At 39.6% G+C, this 20,481-nt stretch overlaps 1 protein-coding gene across 5 annotated transcripts in view; it reads right to left on the minus strand.

The window, feature by feature from the left end:
- Positions 1-20,481, minus strand: part of RAB6A (RAB6A, member RAS oncogene family) — a 104,480-nt gene that overhangs the window by 29,984 nt on the left and 54,015 nt on the right. For 2 of the 5 annotated variants that reach the window (XM_024347343.3, XM_016921582.4), the window contains exons 3-6: positions 14,039-14,092; positions 11,970-12,075; positions 9,437-9,548; positions 656-749 (exon numbers count right to left, since the gene is read on the minus strand). In XM_024347343.3, the coding sequence (XP_024203111.1) occupies positions 656-749; positions 9,437-9,548; positions 11,970-12,075; positions 14,039-14,092 (366 nt within the window). Of the gene's footprint in view, positions 1-655; positions 750-9,436; positions 9,549-11,797; positions 11,904-11,969; positions 12,076-14,038; positions 14,093-20,481 lie in introns of all 5 variants that reach the window. The other 3 variants (XM_016921583.3, XM_016921581.4, XM_016921584.4) reach the window with 2 other exon arrangements.

Genomic DNA, 20,481 nt, shown 5'->3' on the forward strand with positions numbered 1-20,481 from the left:
GAACACCATTACTGACAGCAAATACTTGCTTTCATTTATCTCAGTCTTGGCATCCAACTCTAAAATAAAGAAAATTTACTGGCCGGGCATGGTGGCTCACACCTGTCCCAGCACTTTGGGAGGCCAAGGCAGGCGGATCACCTAAGGTCAGGAGTTTGAGACCAGCCTGACCAACATGAAAAAAACCCCATCTCTACTAAAAATACAAAATTAGCTGGGCATGGTGGCGCATGCCAGTAATCCCAGCTACCCGAGAGGCTGAGGCAGGAGAACTGCTTGAACCCAGGAGGTGGAGGTTGCAGTGAGCCGAGATCATGCCATTGCATTCAAGCCCGGGCAACAAGAGCGAAACTCCATCTCAAAAAAGAAAAAAAAGAAAAAAGAAAATTTACCTTTAAAGCAATGTAGTAGGAATGTAGTGACAATATGGTAGATTTACCACTTTGCAGTAGTTCTATTCACAATCTGAAGTTTGGCAAGTCTTTTCTCTTTTTCCAAAAACTATGCCACATTTATATTTTTCACTGTTTGAAAATATACTGCTAGTTTGTAAGGCCTGCTCTTGCCAGGTGGAAGGAAACCTACACACCAGAGAATAGAATACTCACACAATTACTTCACATTTTTTCAATTTGGTAACCTCAACTCAACTTACCTGCTTTACATTGTATCCAGCTTTTGCACTAGTTTCAATAAACATAACATTCAGCTCTTTGGCTTTCCTCTCTCCCTCCTCAATTGACACTTGCCTGTAAAGAAACAAACAAACTTCTTACTTTTGAGACATGAGGCAGTATTATAAAGATTATAAAGAAAGCTCTGAAAATAACTTTCCTTGATATAAGGACTGGTTATACAGGTCACATTAGTTGAAAAATTCATTAATCTGCCACACTCTTGAAATTTGTGTGTTTCTGTGTGTGTATACTTAACGTTTTTTTAAAGACTTTTTTTTGTTACTGATTTGCTTTCACTTGACTGGGCTCATCCTGTAATTTTTTTACTTTTACAAACTTAATAGCTTGAGGATGCTCGAGCCCAGGAATGTTGAGGCTGCAGCAAGCCATTATTAGGCCACCACATCACTGCACTCCAGTCTGGGCAACAGACGTGTCTCAAAAAAAGAAAAAGCTAAAAACAAAACAAAACAAAAAACGCTTAATAGCTTGCCTCTATCCCTTAATATCAGACCACAGGCTTTTAGCCTTAAAATTCAAATCTTTGTGTAAAACAATTTTTATGGCTAGACAATTTCTGTCAATTTGCTCCTATAATTTATATAACCATTCCCAAACTATTAGAATGCAAGTTGCTTTCCAATTTTACACTACTATGAAAATTGTTGCCCTAAATATCTGTGCTTAATATTTTGTGCACTGCAAATCATTTCCTTAGGTTAGATTTTGTGGATTTCTTTTTTTTGAGACAGTTTTGCTCTTGTCACCCAGGCTGGAGTGCAATGGCGTGATCTCAGCACACTGCAACCTCCAACACCTGGGTTCAAGCGATTCTCCTGCCTCAGCCTCCTGAGTAGCTGGGATTATAGGCGCCCACCACCACACCTGGCTAATTTTTGTATTTTTAGTAGAGACAGAGTTTCACCATGTTGGCCAGGCTGGTCTCAAACTCCTGACCTCAGGTGATCCACCCATCTCAGCCTACCAAAGTGCTGGGATTAGAGGCGTGAGCCACCGTGCCCAGCCAATTTTGTGGATTTCTGTAAGTGAAGTAAGTGAGTCAAAGACATGTATGGTAAAGCCTCTAGATACAAAATATTAATACTTTAATATTACCTTTACAGGGTATTTTGTGATGCATTACAATTAGCACTATGTCTCAAATTGTGAGATCTCAAGTGCAAGATTATGTCATTTATATTGGTATTCCTAATGCTTAAGCTGGCAGATAAGTATTCCAAAAATATACAAATGTTCTAATTAGCTAGATTTAAACTATCAGCTGACAAACCCTGCTTCCTACAACACAGAAAATGGGCAGTGGAAGAGAATTTCCACAAGCTTCCATTTACTTGCAAGTGTGCCCTTATATTCTACCTCTAGTCCTATTACTATGAAAGAATTGTCCTTATTCTCAAAACTTACACCTATGTATTAGATCCCACTCCCTTCTTGCCTACAAGAAATTATTATTCTAGAATTCTCCACTCCCTAAAAACAAGAACATTCTCTTACATAACACTCCAACTGTTAAGATTTTACATTTGCTTGTGTTATCTTCTCATTCTCTCTGTGTATATAAATTTTCTAAAACACTTTTAAAAAAACTGTTTGAGAGTAAACCACCAATCTGCAGACCTTTAGCCCTAAATACTTCAGCAGTGTGAATTTCCTAAAAACAAGGACATTCTCTTATATAACCACAGTACAATTATTAAATCTGGGAATTAACATCAGCATCATACCATCATTGAATCTATAGGTTTTATTCTTGTCAATTATCCCAATAATGTCCTTTACTGCCAGTTATTCCAATGTCCTTTATAGCAAATTAAATACTTCTTTAGAAAGAAACTTTCTCAATTATTTGGTTATCCTGAGGTACTCAGAACAAGGAGGGAGGGAGTGACAGAGGGAAGGAGAGGAAAGGAGGATAAATGCTCGAGTCAGTCTCTGGCATCTTCCAAAGGTGACCAATGAGTTTTCTCCTTAAGTATATTATTATTATTATTATTATTATGACTCGTGGATTTAAACATGTTTTATAGTAATTACTGATTTTCAAGTTTTCCTACAGTTTGACCAGTAGAGCTTCTTTGAGTTGGCTCTCCTGAATCTGACATAACCTCAATGGTCTTTAATAACTTCTTTGATTTATGGTATGACATGTTCCAGCCCCACTGTTTACATTTTCTGGCCCAGATGCCTAATTTGTCATTTCTTCAAGTAGCCCTGGTTCCTTTGGAAAGAAACCGTATTTACATGTGGTAATGTGGGCTCATTCCTCCTGGTTTAAATCTTTTCGGTAGACAGAGCTAGAAAATACTAAAAATTTTCAAATGCTAAAAAATGTAATGAATTCATGCATATATATATACATATATATACACATATATACATATATACATATACATACACACACATATATATATACACACACACACACATATATATATATATTTTTTTTTTTTTTGAGACGGAGTCTCGCTCTGTCGCCCAGGCTGGAGTGCAGTGGCACGATCTCGGCTCACTGCAAGCTCCACCTCCCAGGTTCACGCCATTCTCCCGCCTCAACCTCCGGAGTAGCTGGGATTACAGGCTCCCGCCACCACACCCGGCTAATTTTTCGTGTGTTTTTTTTTAGCAGAGACGGGGTTTCACCGTTTTAGCCAGGATGGTCTCGATCTCCTGACCTCGTGATCCACCCGCCTTGGCCTCCCAAAGTGCTGGGATTACAGGCGTGAGCCACCGCGCCCGGCCCCCATGCTTATATTTTTTATATTTAACTTTATTAATCTTATATCTGTATTTCCATCTCCCGTGTCCAAAATGCCAGTTCTCAGACAATCACTAAGCAAAGTATTCATTTATTTTATGCAGAATACAGACAATCATTTTGAAATAACAATATCCAACATCATCACCAACATGTTTACTAAAAACAGTTAAGATCTAGCCGGGTGTGGTGGCTCACACCTGTAATCCCAGCACTTTGGGAGGCCAAGGCAGGTGGATCATTTGAGGTCAGAGTTCAAGACCAGCCTGGCCAACATGATAAAACCCCATCTCTACTAAAAATATGAAAATTAGCTGGGCGTGGTGGTGCATCCCTGTAGTCCCAGCTACTCAGGAGGCTGAAGCAGGAGAATCACTTAAACCCAGGAAGTGGGGGTTGCAGTGAGCCGAGGTTGTGCTACTGCACTCCAGCCTGGGCCACAGAGAGAGACTCAGTCTTGAAAAAAAAGAAAGTTAATTTTTTTTTTTTGAGACAAGGTCTTGCTCTGTTGCACATATAAGTGCAGTGGCAGGATTGTAGCTCACTGTAACCTCGAACTCCTGACCTCAAATGATCCTTCTGCCTCAGCTTCCTTTGGGAATAGAGGTGTAAGTCACCATGCCTAGCCCATTTTCTTTAAACTTATAATTTATCTTTCCTTTTTGGCCCTGATTTATAGTTTAATGGCTATACAGTCCCAGTCCCTCATTTTGGCCACTCATGGGCCCACTAATTGGGACTCAAAGGCTTTCTGCTCAAAGGCATAGATGCAGAGGAGCACACTTCCACTAGGCATGCATTTACCACCTGGTATCTCTGAAGCAGTGGCTTCCCTTCAAACTCTGCGGGCACCACCAGGACTTGAAAGATGGACATACAGCACGGTGGTATGAGGGCTGTATCCTCTACCTCCACCGTGCTCTGCCTCTAGGTCCTGCTGAAGCTTCTCCTGGAAGTACTTGATGCTGAGCTCCACAGCAGCAGTCCAGCTGGGATGGCAGCCCAGTAGGGTCCTCATTTTGTTTTAGGTAATGTGTATATACATCTGTATTTCTCTCTTAAGTAAACTGTACCATATGTTACATACTACTTCACCTTGCATTTTTTCACTTAGTCATATACCCTGAAGATTCACTCCATAGTAATATATACATTCTTCATTCCTTTTTGTACCTGTCTAGTACTCCTTTAAAAGGGTGTTCGTAAGTTTGTCAAACCATTTTCCTTTTGTGGGCACCTGGGTTGTTTACAGTCTTTAGATATTACAAATAGTGCTATAGGAAATAGACTTGTACATATGTCTTTTTGTACTCTTACCAGTGTATCTTGAGGAGATTCCTAGAAGTGGGATTTCCAGGTCAAAGGCTAAATGTCTACATTAGATATTGCCAAAAATCAACTCTCTCTCCTCCATAGGAGTATTACCATTCTGCATTGCCTCAGTAATTTATGAGAGTAACTGTTTTCCTTATAGCCTTGCTAGCAGAAGATTTCAACAAACTTGGAATTCTGGCAGTCTGAATCTGAGGCAAAAATATTTCTCAGTGCAGTTTCAATCAGTACTTCAGTAAGAGCAAGACAGAGCTTCTTTTCAGATAATTAAGAGCTATGTACTTTCTCCATGAACCGTTCATATTTCTAGTCAATTTTTCTATAGTGATGTTTATCTTCTTTCTTCTCTATTTTTAGAGGCTTTTTTATTTGGGATATTAGCCATTTTTGATACGATTTACAAATACTTTTCCCTAGTTTGCCATTTGCTTTGTTTATAATGTTTTAAGTAATCAAACTTTACATTTTCCCTTATTTTGTGTCATAGCATTAGTATCATTAAGAACCAGAATTCAGTTAGTCCTTATTTTATTTTCACAATTAAATCTCTAATCCCTTTAGAATTTGTCCTAGTGTAATATGAAAACTTGATTCAATTTTATCTTTTCTATACACTTAACCAGTTACTCCAATCAATTTATTACATAGTTCATTTTCCCCAGTGATTTGAGGTACCACCTTCATACTTATTTTCCATATGAAACTGGGTCTGTTTCTAGCTTTTCTTTTTTTTTTTTTTTTTTTTGAGACAGTCTCACTCTGTTAGCCAGGCTGGAATGCAGTGGCACAATCACAGCTCACGGCAACCTCCACCTCCTGGGCTCAAGCAATTCTTCTGCCTCAGCCTCCTGAGTAGCTGGGATTACAGGCACGTGCCACCACGCCCAGCTAATTTTTGTATTTTTAGTAGAGACGACGTTTCACTAGGTTGGCCAGGCTGGTCTCAAACTCCTGACCTCAGGTAATCCACCTGCCTTGGCCTCCCAAAGTGCTGGGACTACAGGCATGAGCCACCCCGCTCGCCTGCTGCTAGCTTTTCTACTCTGTTCTACTTTTCCATAACTTTTCATGCAGCAAGACCACATTGCTTTAATTATAGAGGCTTTTCCTTTTTTTTTTTTTTGACAGTCTCACTCTGTCACCCATGCTGGGGTGCCGTGACACGATCTCAGATCACTGACCTCCCCCTCCTGGGATCAAGTGATTCTCATGTCTCAGCCACCCAAGTAGCTGGGATTACAGGCGTGTGCCACTTCACCTGGCTAATTTTTATATTTTTAGTAGAGACAGGGTTTCGCTATATTGGTCAGGCTGGTCTCGAACTCCTGGCCTCAAGTGATCTGCCTGCCTCGGATTCCCAAAGTGCTGGGAGGTGTGAGCCACCACGCTGGCCAGATTTTTCTTTTACTATTATTAATATAAATAGGGTCATCTTGTTCATCTAATCTTATAACTTCAGAGGTGAGAGGGGCATTCTGTCTTGAACCTACCGTAGTGAGATTTTCAACCCCACCACTTCAGTGTGACTACTTGTCAACAACATTAATAACCTCCAAACTTCTAAATCCAATGGTTAATTCTCAGTCTTCATTTGGTTTGATCTTACAGAGCATTTGGCATAGTTAATAACTGTCTTCTCCTTAAAACATTTATTTTCATTTGGCTTTCAGGGCTGGGTGTGGTGGCTCACGCCTGTAATCCCAGCACTTTGGGAGACCGAGGCAGGTGGATCACGAGGTCAGGAGATCAAGACCATCCTGAACACGGTGAAACCCCGTCTCTACTAAAAACACAAAAAATTAGCCGGGCGTGCTGGCGGGTGCCTAGTCCCAGCTACTCAGGAGGCTGAGGCAGGAGAATGGCGTGAACCCGGGAGGGGGAGCTTGCAGTGAGCCGAGATTGCGCCACTGCACTCCAGCCTGGGAGACAGCGAGACTCCGTCTCAAAAAAAAAAAAAAAAAAAGAAAAGAAAAAGAAAATACTGTGCATTTAAATCTTCTGAATCATAGTCAATCTAATAGGAGAGTATGCTCTCTATGTATTCAAACTTATCAATCATTCCCTTTATGGCTTCAGGATTTCATGTCATGCTTATAAAAGCCCAAAATATAAAGATGCTTTAAAAAATTAAGTCTTTTACCCATTTGAAAATCATTTTAGTGGAACGAACAAGCTCTAATTCTTTTAAATGTGAACAGTTGAGAGATGATAGTCTGGCAAAGATTACCAAGAAAGATGGTAATTTCAAAGCAACTGACAAATGTTACCTTAAAGAAAAATTATTATAAATATAATTTCAGATAGGGCGTGTTGGCTCATGCCTGCAATCCCAACACTTTGGGAAGCCGAGGCGGGTGGATCACCTGAGGTCAGGAGTTCGAGACCAGCCTGGCCAACATGGGGAAACCCCGTCACTACTAAAAAATACAAAAATTAGCCAGATGTGGTGGTAAGCTCTTGTAATTCCAGCTACTCGGGAGGCTGAGGCAGGAGAATCACTTAAGCCTGGGAGACTGAGATTGCAGTTAGCCAAGATTGTGCCATTGTACTCCAGCCTAAGCAACAAGAGCAGAACTCCATCTCAAAAAAAAAAAAAATATATATATATATATATATATATATATAAAATTTGACAAGTTTCTACCATTTGTGCACACAACTGAAATATTAAGCAATAAAAAAATCCTTATAAGCATCCTCCTCAGATAACTCTACCTATAAAGGGAAACAATTCAGATATACAATTTTTCTATTTAAAAATGAAGAGGCCGGGCGCGGTGACTCACGCCTGTAATCCCAGCACTTTGGAAGGCCAAGGCAGGCGGATCACAAGGTCAGGAGTTTGAGACCAGCCTGGCCAACATAGTGAAACCTCGTCTCTACTAAAAATACAAAAAATGAGCCGGGCATGGTGGCAGGTCTCAGTAATCCCAGCTACTCGGGAGGCTGAGGCAGGAGAATCGCTTGAGCCTGGGAGGCAGAGGTTGCAGTGAGCCGAGATCGCGCCATTGTACTCCAACCCAGGTGACAATGCGAGACTCCAACTCAAAAATAAGTAAATAAATAAAATAAAGGTACTGGGAGGGCGCGGTGGCTCACGCCTGGCACTTTGGGAGGCTGAGGCGGGTGGATCACGAGGTCAGGAGTTCAAGATCAGCCTGGCCAACATGGTGAAACCCGTCTCTACTAAAAATACAAAAATTTGCAGGACACAGTGGCAGGCGCCTGTAATCCCAGCTACTCAGGAGGCTGAGGCAGAAGAATCGCTTGAACCCAGGTGGTGGAGGTTGTAATGAGCTGAGATCACACCACTGCATTCCAACCTGGGCGACAGAATGAGACTCCATCTCAAAAAAAAAAAAAAAAAAAAGTACCTACAAAGTCTCTAGAGTGAGGATAAATAAAATAGTGAAAATTTCCTTCATAGCAGTTCATGTCCAAAACATTTTTATAAAGAAAAGATGCAATCACTTCGAATTTACTTTTAAATTAAGAAAGACTTTTTTGCAACTGTACTACCAATTCTTTTTTTTTTTTTTTTTTTTGAGACAGAGTCTCACTCTGTTGCCCAGGCTGGAGTGCAATGGCACAATTTCAGCTCACTGCAACCTCCGCTCCCCTGGTTCAAGCGATTCTACTGCCTCAGCCTCCCGAGTAGCTGGGATTACAGGTGCATGCCACAGCGCCCAGCTAATTTTGTATTTTTAGTAGAGACGAGATTTCACCATCTTGGCCAGGCTGGTCTTGAACTCCTGACCTCGTGTTCCACCGTCCTTGGCCTCCCAAAGTGCTGGGATTACAGTTGTGAGCCACCGCACCCGGCCTGTACTACCAATTCTAACTGAGGTGCCATGGGCAGAAATGGGCTTCACATCTCCACAAGTCTTTTAACACTGGCTTTCTTTGCAACACTTGAATTAATATCACAAGTTCATTACCCGAATTTCAATATCCATCTCATGAATAAACAAATAAATAGTAAAAGCTCTTACTATTAAGTAGTATGGTCAAAACTATTTAAAGCAGAAAGAATATGCAGTAAATCGCTTAAGAATGCTGAAAGCAAATATTCAAGCCATGGGTCCTACAGTGAATGTTAATATATTTTGCATCCTGTGACTTGAATATCGCTTTGCTCATTTGACTAAGGTATCACAATCAAGCTATTCAGTGCAACTACACAGTCTGGCTCAGCCACACAATTAAAAAACAACAACCAAAAAACAAAAATCCACACCACTGAATTATAATGAATGTTTTATAAGAAGACTACTAAGAAAGGAGTGTGCATTTAATCGTTATGAACAATTTTTAAAGATAAGGTTTTTCCAAAATGGCTTGCTCTTTAACAAAACACTTTTCATACTTATGAGATCTAAAAAACGCAAAATATTTACCGGCTTCATGTCTAAACAAACTTGCACAAGAGTTATTTACACATGGGCTTAAACAAAATAAAATTCATTTCCCTTAAGGACTGGGTGTTTAATATTTACATTTATATTTGAGGTTCCCATGCTAAAGAAAAGCAGGGGAGGATGTAAACTTAAGGATTAAGCATGTCTCCTTTCAAAACAATTTCTCAGTGAACAAAAATAAAAGGCTGCATCACAGAAATCAAACATTACACACATATAAAATAACTCCATACCTCTTGTCAGCAAGATCTGTTTTATTTCCTACTAGCATGATGATAACATCACTTCCTCTTTCTGTTCTGACATCATCAATCCACTTTGTAGTTTGCTGGAATGAGTTAACATCTAGTATAGGACGGTAGACAGAGAGATTAGTGTTGCTGAAAAATGCCTCCCCAGGTGGTGGGCACCTCCCTCCAAAAAAGCCCTGGAAGTTGGAAGGGGGCTGGCACATTAGTACCCCACTTTTAATGTGCCTGCAACATAACTCCATTTTATCTGATTACAACTGTCAGCAATTTAAACAAATTACAAGAATAAAATCTTCAAGGTTCCTTTTAGAGTAGTTTAAAAATTTTTTGAACATGATCAAATGAGTGCAATGTAGTATTTAATTGAAAAAAAAAAACAACTTTTTGAAATATAAGGACAGCTATGGCAGATAATATGGTGTCACATTGCCACAATGCTTTTTTGATCACTTACACATACCAAACATGACAAAGAAAGCATTTTCCAAAGTATGTCAGCCAGTAAGTCCCAACACATCCAGAAAATTTGTAAAGCCTTTCAATAGCTTTCAACACCACTGTTTGCACTGCTTCCTCAGTTTGTGATCACTTTAACCTAAAGTTTATTTGTTTAATGCATCAGAAACACTTGTAACAAAATTTATCTTTTCTAGTGTTGGATTCTAAGTAGAGTACTTCAACACTTCTTACAGCAGCTAAAGAAAACATACTAATATTTGAATCACATTTGTGGATTTAAAAAAAAATACACCAGGTTTCACTTGCTGTGGTTAAAGTAAGCACAAACATTTTAAAGCTACAAAACGTGTCAATGCACAATATGAACATACCTCTTTTTTTTAAACAAACAGCAACCCAAAGTAAAGGTGTAAAGGAAGAAAGACTGCATATAGCACCTATCTCAAAAAAAGTCCTTGAATGCAATCTTCTAATTTTGCCAGCACAATTATTCGTTATTAGATAACCATTCCTAATTGAGGAGATATGCAAAAATGCATAGTAACAGTATTACTAGTCCAAATGAATAGTTCCTTTGTCTATTTAAGATTCTTTTTAGCCCAAGATACTACATCTGTGTAGTGTGGTACACATTTTTTAAAAATTTAAAAAGAAAGCCCCAGATACTGGGCTGGGCACAATGGTTCATGCCTGTAACCCTAGCACTTTAGTTTTTGTTGTTGTTGTTGTAGTTGAGACAGAGTTTTGCTCTTGTTGCCCAGGCTGGAGTGCAATGGCACGATCTCGGCTCACTGCAACCTCCGCCTCCCAGGTTCAAGAGGTTTTCCTGCCTCAGTCTCTCGAGTAGCTGGGATTACAGGCATGCGCCACCACACCTGGCTAATTTTGCATTTTTAGTAGAGATGGAGTTTCATCACGTTGGTCAGGCCGGTCTCAAACTCCTGACCTCAGGTGATCCGCCTGCCTTGGCCACCCAAAGTATGGGGATTTCCGGCGTGAGCCACTGTGCCCGGCCTAATCCTAGCACTTTAGAAGGCTGAGGCAGGAGGATCACTTGAACCCAGGAGTTCAAGACCCTGGTTTTCCTATAAGTTATGAACCACTACATGTAATAATGTTTAATATTGCCTAATATATGTCATAAACCAATTTGCAAAGGCAATTTCAATCAGAAAGCATTTTCTTGTCAGTCACCAATGCTTCATGAAAAATTTACAGTCACTTAAAAGGCCACAGGCATTATTCAATCTTTAGAAAAAAGAAAAAGACTACTAGTTGTTTCATCTCCTATTTAAAATTTTTTTCTTGGAGAGAAATGAAAGTGTAATTTGTTAGCAACAAAGTAAATAAATCAGTCACAGAACCAAAATATGATTCAAATAAAAAAGATTAATAGAAAACTGTACATTATGTTTTCTCTGTCTTCCTCTACAGAGAGAGAATGGCTGGAAGGGGAAAGCAGAGAAAAGCTGGCTAGCAGAAGCTTGTAATAGCCTCAATAGAAAGCTTGGAGGATTTGGAAAACTTGGCAAGAGACTTAAATGCAGATCATTTTATTTTAGAGAAATCTGAGATCAAGGAAACATTCCTCCAACTATAATTACGGTATGGTTTACGAATAACAGGATACTAAGAAACCCTTGAAGAGGATTCATAGTTGGACCCAAAAGAAAATTTCTGGGGCAAAAAACCTGGCACAGTTACATATAAAGCATATTGGTATAAACACCAAAGCAAATATTTCTGACCTAGCTGGTATGTAATTTACTATGATAAAACTTATTTTTACATGCCAGTAAGGAAAACAAGCACAAGACAAGAACATGCATGCAGCTAAGCTAAAGGTTGAAAGAAGATTAGAAATGCATAATTCCCTCCACTCACTTGTGATATCATAAACAACAACTGCCACAGTGGAGTCACGAATGTAGCTAGGAATCAAGCTCCTGAACCGCTCTTGACCTGCTGTGTCCCATAATTGCAATCGTACCTAACAACAAAATCAGTCAAACAAGCAAGAAAAATAAGAAAGGTCAACCCGTTGCAATATACCTACTTGTGATATCGTAAACTACTACAGCTGCAGCAGAATCACGGATGTAACTGGGAATGAGGCTACGGAAACGTTCCTGACCCGCAGTATCCCACAGCTGAAGCCTGATCTGTGAGATGGGAAAAAATAAATAAAAAAAAAAAACCAAACTAATACTAAAAAGAAAAAAGAAACAATGTTTTTTGTAAAAGGGAGAGGGTGGGAAGGAAGTAGAAAGAAGACTCATGCAAGAGGTTGCAGGGAGTGAGGAATGAAAATAACACAAAACTCCTTTTTCAAAAGGGAGAAATATTAAAAATTTGCATACTCCAAACATAAATGACTGGAAAATGCCACTGGGAAAAATTTCACAGAATCAGAAATATGGCTTCCCTTTTTCCCTACCTAAAACCTATTTGAATCCCTATGCCTTCCAAGTGGCAAAAAGTAGACTGTTGATGGTTAAATAGAGAAAAAAACAAAACAAAACAAAAAAACCTAAGGTAAATGTCAATGAGCAGCCTAAGCTATCAGAGTAAAGGAATTAATGCTTCTTTGAAAGCTTCTCTCAAGCTAAAATGTGTCTCTTTCCTATTGGGTCTAGAATACTTTGAAACCTGGTCTTTAACTACCGTGCTTGTATTTCTCCCATACATTTTTCCCCAGAACATGCGAGTGTGTGCGCACGCGCATGCACGCGTGTGTGTGTATAATGTAACAAAAAGGAGGAAGATCTTTTTGCAGCCCTACATAAAAATGTCTTTACGTACTATCCATATCTATATTACAGGAAGAAAAGCCTGAAAACAAGTATCAAGTTCTTGCATCATGATAAAGTCGTTTCCAAGCTTTCAATTTTTTTTTTTTTTTTTTTTTTGAGACAGAATCTCATTCTTGTCGCTCAGGCTGAAGTGCAGTGGTGTGATCTCGGCTCACTGCAACCTCTGCCTCCCAGGTTCAAATGATTCTCCTGCCTCAGCCTCCCGAGTAGCTGGGATTACAGGCGCCCACCATCACGCCCAGCTAATTTTTGTACTTTTAGAAAAGATGGGGTTTTGCCATGTTGGCCAGGCTGGTCTTCAACTCCTGACCTCAGGTGATCTGTCCATCCTGGCCTCCCAAAGTGCTGGGATTACAGGCGTGAGCCACCACACCCAGCCGCTTTCAAATTTTAAGAAATGACATGCTATATATCAAAACATAAAAGAGAATATTCAGGAAAAAAAAAAAAACACCTAAGAAATAATACTGGAAATTAAATAATGTTTTTGGGTGCAGGTCTCAAAATACTGCATTTAAGATATTCACTGTTTAGGTGACAAGTATCTCTTCAAGGGGTAGTGGGCTAGAATACACATTTTACACTGTATTTAAAGAAAACATTCCAAAGGATGAAAGACAAAAATCCAACAAATAAATACACATTACTTTTTTTTTTTTTTTTGCAACGGAGTTTCACTCTTGTTGCCCAGGCTAGAGTGCAATGGCGCAATCTCAGCTCACTGCAACCTCCGCCTCCTGGGTTCAAGCGATTCTCCTGCCTCAGCCTCCCAAGTAGCTGGGATTATAGGCGCCCGCCACCATGCCTGGCTAATTTTTTGTTATTTTTAATAGAGACGGGGTTTCATCATGTTGGCCAAGCTGGTCTCAAACTCCTGACCTCAGATGATCCACCTGCCTCAGCCTCCCAAAGTGCTGGGATTACAGATGTGAGCCACCGCACCCTGCCCACATAACTTCTTTTTTGTCAGTCACTTTGATACGCATCCTATCCTGACAAAAAAAATCTTGAAGTTCACAAATTGAAATCTTTTTGAATGCCTCAAGGGTGGCATTTAGAAGGTCTTTAGCAGCTTTAATTTCTTCATAAAAATTCTCCTTTAATTCTCTGTAAAGCTCTTTGTTTTCATTTTTCCAAATCAAGATGACTGCCAAGTACTACTCACTCGGCAATAAGAGTTTTTCTCAACAACTGTAAACTATCTTTGGTAACTTTGCTAAGTACTTCTTATGGTGACAATCATTGATAACTTTGATCGCAGTTTTCTAACCTGGAATGTTGCAGAAAATTGCACACTGAAAATATTACTCACTGTTCGATCCTCCAAGTACATAGTTTTTGATAAAAAGTCAATGCCAATTGTTGCCTGTAAAACAAAACAAAGAAGTTAACAAATAATAATAGTTTAATGGTGGCCAGCAGTTTAGGATTCAAATAGGATTCATGATTGTGGAAGAAATAATGAATAAACAAATCAATACAACATAGTCAATTAAGGACAATTAAGGACAAACAAAATTTCCAGTGATAATGATTTTCATGTATTCAGCACTTGCTTCATATCAGAGATTGTTTTAAGCCTTTTACATGATCATCTCTAATCTTTATACATTCCTGCCAGGTAGCTTATTCTCATCCCTATTTTTCTCATTTTACAAATAACAAGATAATGGCAACTTTGGTTTAAATATTTGTATTTGAACTTTAGTTTGAGTATCTGATTGTTCTCCACTCAGAATGGTAAGTATCTGCCCCAAGAGCAGTTTTATAAAATATTGTTTATATATTGTCAACTGTCCTAATGCCATAGACAGCCAGAGACTCACAAACATCATAACTTTCCATAAGAGACATGATTTTTCCAATATAAAATAAAAGTCATCAGGTAAGGAAAACAAGTTTTCCTCTGTACCACACAATGATAGCTTCCTTCTGTGGTGAAAACACATGTAAAGTTCTATTGCCTGGCTGCTGTTTTCCCTATCAAGAGAAAATGGTGAAATAATAAGAGAATAGAAAGAAGGCAGACTACAAAAAAGAAAGGAAAAAAAGTATACAAGTTAAAAAATAGTCCAGTATTAATTAGGGGAGATAAATAAAAAGAATGGAAGAAAGACAAACGACTCCAGAAAGAGGATGTTGATATGGGCTCTATTTTAGAAGTTAAACCACCTCATTAATGTTTGTGTGCACATATACTATGTATATATGTGTGTGTACATACATACTTTTTCCCTAAATATCTTTGTGCCATATTCCTTAAAACAGAAACTGAGTCTGTGCATTTTAAAATATGAGTCACTAAGAATTTTAAGTTCCTAAAAAACAATCAAAAACTAGATCAGAAAAGTGGTCCATCAGTTGGGGATTTTATTTCTGTTAGCAGAAAAATAGAATTTTGTGTGTGTCATAGTTGAGTTCTCACGAGATCTGATGGTTTTATAAAAGGATTTCCCCTCTCTTTGCTCTGTGCTTCTCCTTGTTGCTGCCATGTGAAGGACATGTTTGCTTCCCCTTCTGCCATGATTGTAAGTTTCCTGAGGCCTCCCCAGCCATGCGGAACTGTGAGTCTATTAAACCTCTTTCCTTTATAAATTACCCAGTCTTGGGTTATCTCTTTATTAGCAGCATGAGAACAAACTAATACATGTGTCTCCTTTAATTTCTCCCAGCAGTGTTTTGTATAGTCTTATGCTGTTTAATTTGTTCCTAAGTATTTTATTCTTTTCTGATGCTTCCATAAATAAAATTTAAATATATATATATATATATATATATATTTTTTTTTTTGGAGACAAGAGTCTCACACTCTTGCCCAAGCTGGTATATAGGGGTGTAATTTTGTCTCAGTGCAGCCTCAACCTCCTGGCTCAAGCAATCCTCTCGAGTAGCTGGGACTACAGGTGCATGCCACCATGCCCCACTAATTTCTGTATTTTTTTTATAGAGACAGGGTTTTGCCATGTTGTCCAGGCTAGTCTGGAACCCCTAGGTTCAAGAGATCTTCCCCACTTGGCCTTCCAACGCGCTGGGACTATAGGCATGAGCCACTGCACCCTGCCTAAAGATAATAGCTTTATATCAAAAATCAATGCAATGTTGATAAGTCTTTACATGTTTTTACATATATTCAAGAATGAAAGCTACAGTAAATTACATAAATTGATTATCTACTAAGTGCCGATTTATACACATTGCCCCATTTAGTTCTCATTTATTTGTTCATCGATTATTTATTTATTTATTTAGAGACAGAGTCTCGCTCAGTCGCCCAGGCTGGAGTGCAGTGGCGTGATCTCGGCTCACCGCAATTTCTGCCTCCTGGGTTCAAGCAATTCTAGTGCCTCAGCCTCTCAAGTAGCTGGGATTACAGGCATTCACCACCAAGCCCTGCTACTTTTTGTATTTTTAGTAGAGATGGGGTTTCATCATGTTGGACAGGCTGGTCTCGAACTCCTGGCCTCAAGTGATCCCCCCGACCTCGGCCTCCCAAAGTGCCAGGATTAGAGGCATGAGCCAATGTGCCCAGCTTGCTCATCAAATATTTATTAAGCACGTACTTGCAAATACTGTGTAAGGTACTAGAGTGATGAACAAACATGCAGTTAGTCTCTACCCAAATTGGACGGAACACATTTAAAAATAATGTACACCTGTCCACATTCATCAGGAATATTTATTGAACTCTATTCCTTCCAAATACTGGGGGGGAAAAAAAGAAAGATTTATTTTACTTATTTATTTTATTTTATTTATTTATTTTGAGAGACAGAGTCTTGCTCTGCCACCCAGGCTGGAGTGCAGTGCGGTGATCTTGGCTCACTGCAACCTCCACCTCCTAGGTTCAAGCAATTGTCCTGCCTCAGCTTCCCAAGTAGCTGAGACTACAGGTGTGCACCACCACACTCAGTTAATTTTTGTATTTTTTAGTTTCACTATATGTTGCTTTCACTATATGTTGCTTTCACTATATGTTGGCCAGGCTGGTCTCGAACTCCTGACCTCAAGTGATCTGCCCACCTCGGCCTCCCAAAGTGCTGGGATTACAGCCATGGGCCACTGCGCCTGGCCGAAAGAAATATTTATTGATTGCCTACTAGGCACCATCATTAGGAGCTGAGAATCCTGTGGTAAAAGAATAAAAAGCAGACAAGAATCTATGCCCTTGCAGAGGTTACAGTCTGCTAAGACAGACAAACAATAAGCTAATTAAGTAAAATAGTATGTTAGAGAGTAGTATAAGAGAAAAAAACCAGGAAAAGGACAATAAAAGATATTATGGTACGGTGTCAATATTTTTAGATAGGATACTCAATAAAGGCTAAGAAAATGACTCTCACCACTCCTACCCACATATCTATATACTGTAAACCAGTACCTTGCATTTCAATATATAAGATTTTTTTTAGTTACATAAATAAAACACCACAAACTTTATGTATGTCAATTCCTGTACAGCAAATATTTCTAATAGGTTTTTAAAGAAAAAATTGAACTATTTCTCAAATTCCATATAAACGCTTATGCATTTCTCATTCACTTTGACTTAACATGGGATTACTGCATATAGGCTGCAGAAAGTTCACACTCAAGAACAGCTATGTAAAGCATGTAAAACAACAGCAATTCAAAAGGTGACTCCAAAAGCAAAGAAAAAGATATCCCACTGAACACCTCATTTTCTCTTCCATGACAAAAACATTCACTTGAGAATATATTAGTTAGAACAGTAAAGTACATTTGTTGATATACATAGGCAACATCACAAAGCTGACTAAAAGTAAATTTTATAGTATATAAGTCAAGAACAGTACTCTCTTCCTTCTCTGAAAATAGCAAATTGTGACTTACAAATTATGCAGCTAGGTAGTACTATAAAGGCCACAATCATTATCATGCTAAGATCATGTTTTCCTAAATGCGTTTTTTTTTTTTTTTTTTTTTTTTTTGAGACAGAGTCTCGCTCTGTCACCCAGGCTGGAGTGCAGTGGCTCAATCTCAGCTCACCGCAACCTCCGTCTCCCGGGGTTCACGCCATTCTCCTGCCTCGGCCTCCCGAATAGCTGGGACTACAGGCGCCTGCCACCAGGCCCGGCTAATTTTTTGTATTTTTAGTAGAGACGGGGTTTCACCGTGTTAGCCAACATGGTGTCGATCTCCAGACCTTGTGATCCGCCCGCCTTGGCCTCCCGAAGTGCTGGGATTACAGGCGTGAGCCACTGCGCCTGGCCTCCTAAATGTATTTCTTTACAGCACTTTTGACTACATTAATAAATTATTTGATTAACTGTTAAATGTCCAACTTCTCCCCACTAGAAGTTCCATGACAGTAAGGTTGGTTGGTTTGTTCACTGCAGTATGCTATATACCCAGGATGCAGAATAGTGCCTGATACATAACAAAAACTCCAGGAAATAAAGAATAATGAAGATGTTGAGAAATGACAAATGCCAGAGAAGATAAGATTTAGCACAGTTAGGGATTGGCTTTTGATAGGAGGAGGGCATTTACTGCAGTATACTGGAATGAAAGAGGATTAGTACAAATACTGTTACATGTACTCAGATGATGTGGTAAGAAAAATAAATAAGGGCATTCCTGCCTTATACTTTCCATTTCTCTAAGAAGCAAGGTCTTCAAAGTAAGGGTCAAAGAAGAGTGGTAAAAGTGGTAAAGTTAGGTTTTGAGGAGTACAGAGTTAGTATTAAATAGTTACTCCAAAGAGTGCTTGGTAAACTGATAACCTAGTTGACACTAGCAACATTAATGTATTCAAGAACCAATGAGGAGAAATGAGATGACTGGGTTCATAACACGAATTTTGCCAAGCATATGTGATTGAACCAAAGAGAAGTGTATTAGTCTGTTTTGGCGCTGCCGATAAAGACATGCCTGAGACTGGGTAATTTATAAAGAAAAGGAGGTTTAATGGACTTGCAGTTCCACATGGCTGGGGAGGCCTCACAATCATAGTGGAAGGCAAAAGGTACTTCTTACATGGAGGCAACAACAGAGAATGAGAGGCAAGCGAAAAGGGTTTCCCTTTACGAAACCATCAGATCTCATAAGACTTATTCATTACCACGAGAACAGTATGTGGGAAACCACCCCCAATGATTCAATTATCTTCCACTGGATCTCTCCCACAACATGTGGGAATTGTGGGAGTTACAATTCAAGATGAGATTTGGGTGGGGACATAGCCAAACCATATCAAGAGGCTAGAAAGTTAAAGAATTTCCCATGGAGTCTAAGCTAAAAAAGGAGAAAGGTAAGACAGAAGACACAGGACCAGATGTTTAAAAACAACATGGAAGGGCCAGGCGCGGTGGCTCATGCCAATAATCCCAGCACTTTAGGAGGCCAAGGCAGCCGGATTGCTTGAGCTCAGGCGTTTGTCATCAGTCTGGGCAACATGGCAAGAACCTGTCTCTATTAAAAACACAAAAAAGGCCGGGCATGGTGGCTCACATCTGTAATCCCAGCACTTTGGAAGGCAGAGGTGGGCAGATCACAAGGTCAGGAGTTTGAGACCAGCCTGGCCAATATGGTGAAACCCCGTCTCTACTGAAAATACAAAAATTAGCCAGGTGTGGTGGTGAGCATGTGTAGTCCCAGCTATTCGGGAGGCTGAGGCAGGAGAATCGCTTGAACCCAGGAGGCAGAGGTTGTAGTAAGCCAAGATTGAGCCACTGCACTGTAGCCTGGGCGACAGAGCAAGACTCCGTCTCAAAAAAAAAAAAAAAAAAAAAAGCCCAGGCACAGTGGCTCACGCCTGTAATCCCAGCACTTTGAGAGGCAGAGGCGGGTGGATCACGAGGTCAGGAGATCGAGACCATCCTGGCTAGCACAGTAAAACCCTGTCTCTACTAAAAATACAAAAAATTAGCCAGGCGTGGTGGCAGGTGCCTGCAGTCCCATCTACGTGGGAGGCTGAGGCAGGAGAATGGCGTGAACCTGGGAAGTGGAGCTTGCAGTGAGCCGAGATTGTGCCACTGCACTCCAGCCTGGGTGACAGAGTGACTCTGTCTCAAAAAAAAAAAAAAAAAAAAAAAAAGGGCATAGTGGTGCACACCTGTAGTTCCAGCTACTCAGGAGGCTGAGGTGGGAGAATCGCTTGAGCCTGGGGGGATGGAGGCTGCAGTGAGTCAAGATCACACCACTGCACTCCAGCCTGGGTGACAGAGTGAAACCCTGTCTTTAAAAAAAAAAAAATTAGAAGAAAAATTATTTTTAAAAAATGAAAAAATAAAATAAAAATAACATGGAGGAATTAATGGGTTGAAGGTTTTGATGTGAACCACCGGAGTAGAAACTATTATAGTAAAAGTACCTGAATAAAAAAATTGGAAGGATACAAGACTGTGGTCTAAGAAGAGAATACATGATTTTCAGAGAAGGTCTGAGATTATGGAAACGAAAAGTACAGGAGGCTAGTCTGATTGTCTATGTGAACATTACAGTTGTCTAAAATGCTGACATGTTATAATGAAGAGGACTACTATGAAAAGAAGTGCTAAAGTATTCAAAGAAAGAAAACAATCAATGTTGTTCTCAATGGTAAATGGTAATAATCACAAAAGAATAGAGCTTTTGGCCAGGCATGCTGGCTCAATCCTGTAATCCCAGCACTTTGAGAGGCTGAGGCAGGAGGATCTCTTGAGACTGAGTTCAAGACTTAGGCAAGATGGCAAAAACCCATCTGTACAAAAAAAATTTTTTTTAATTAGCTGGGAGTGGTGGCGTGTACCTGTA

The sequence above is a fragment of the Pan troglodytes genome, chromosome 9, assembly GCF_028858775.2.
Source record: "Pan troglodytes isolate AG18354 chromosome 9, NHGRI_mPanTro3-v2.0_pri, whole genome shotgun sequence".
NCBI lineage: Eukaryota > Metazoa > Chordata > Mammalia > Primates > Hominidae > Pan > Pan troglodytes.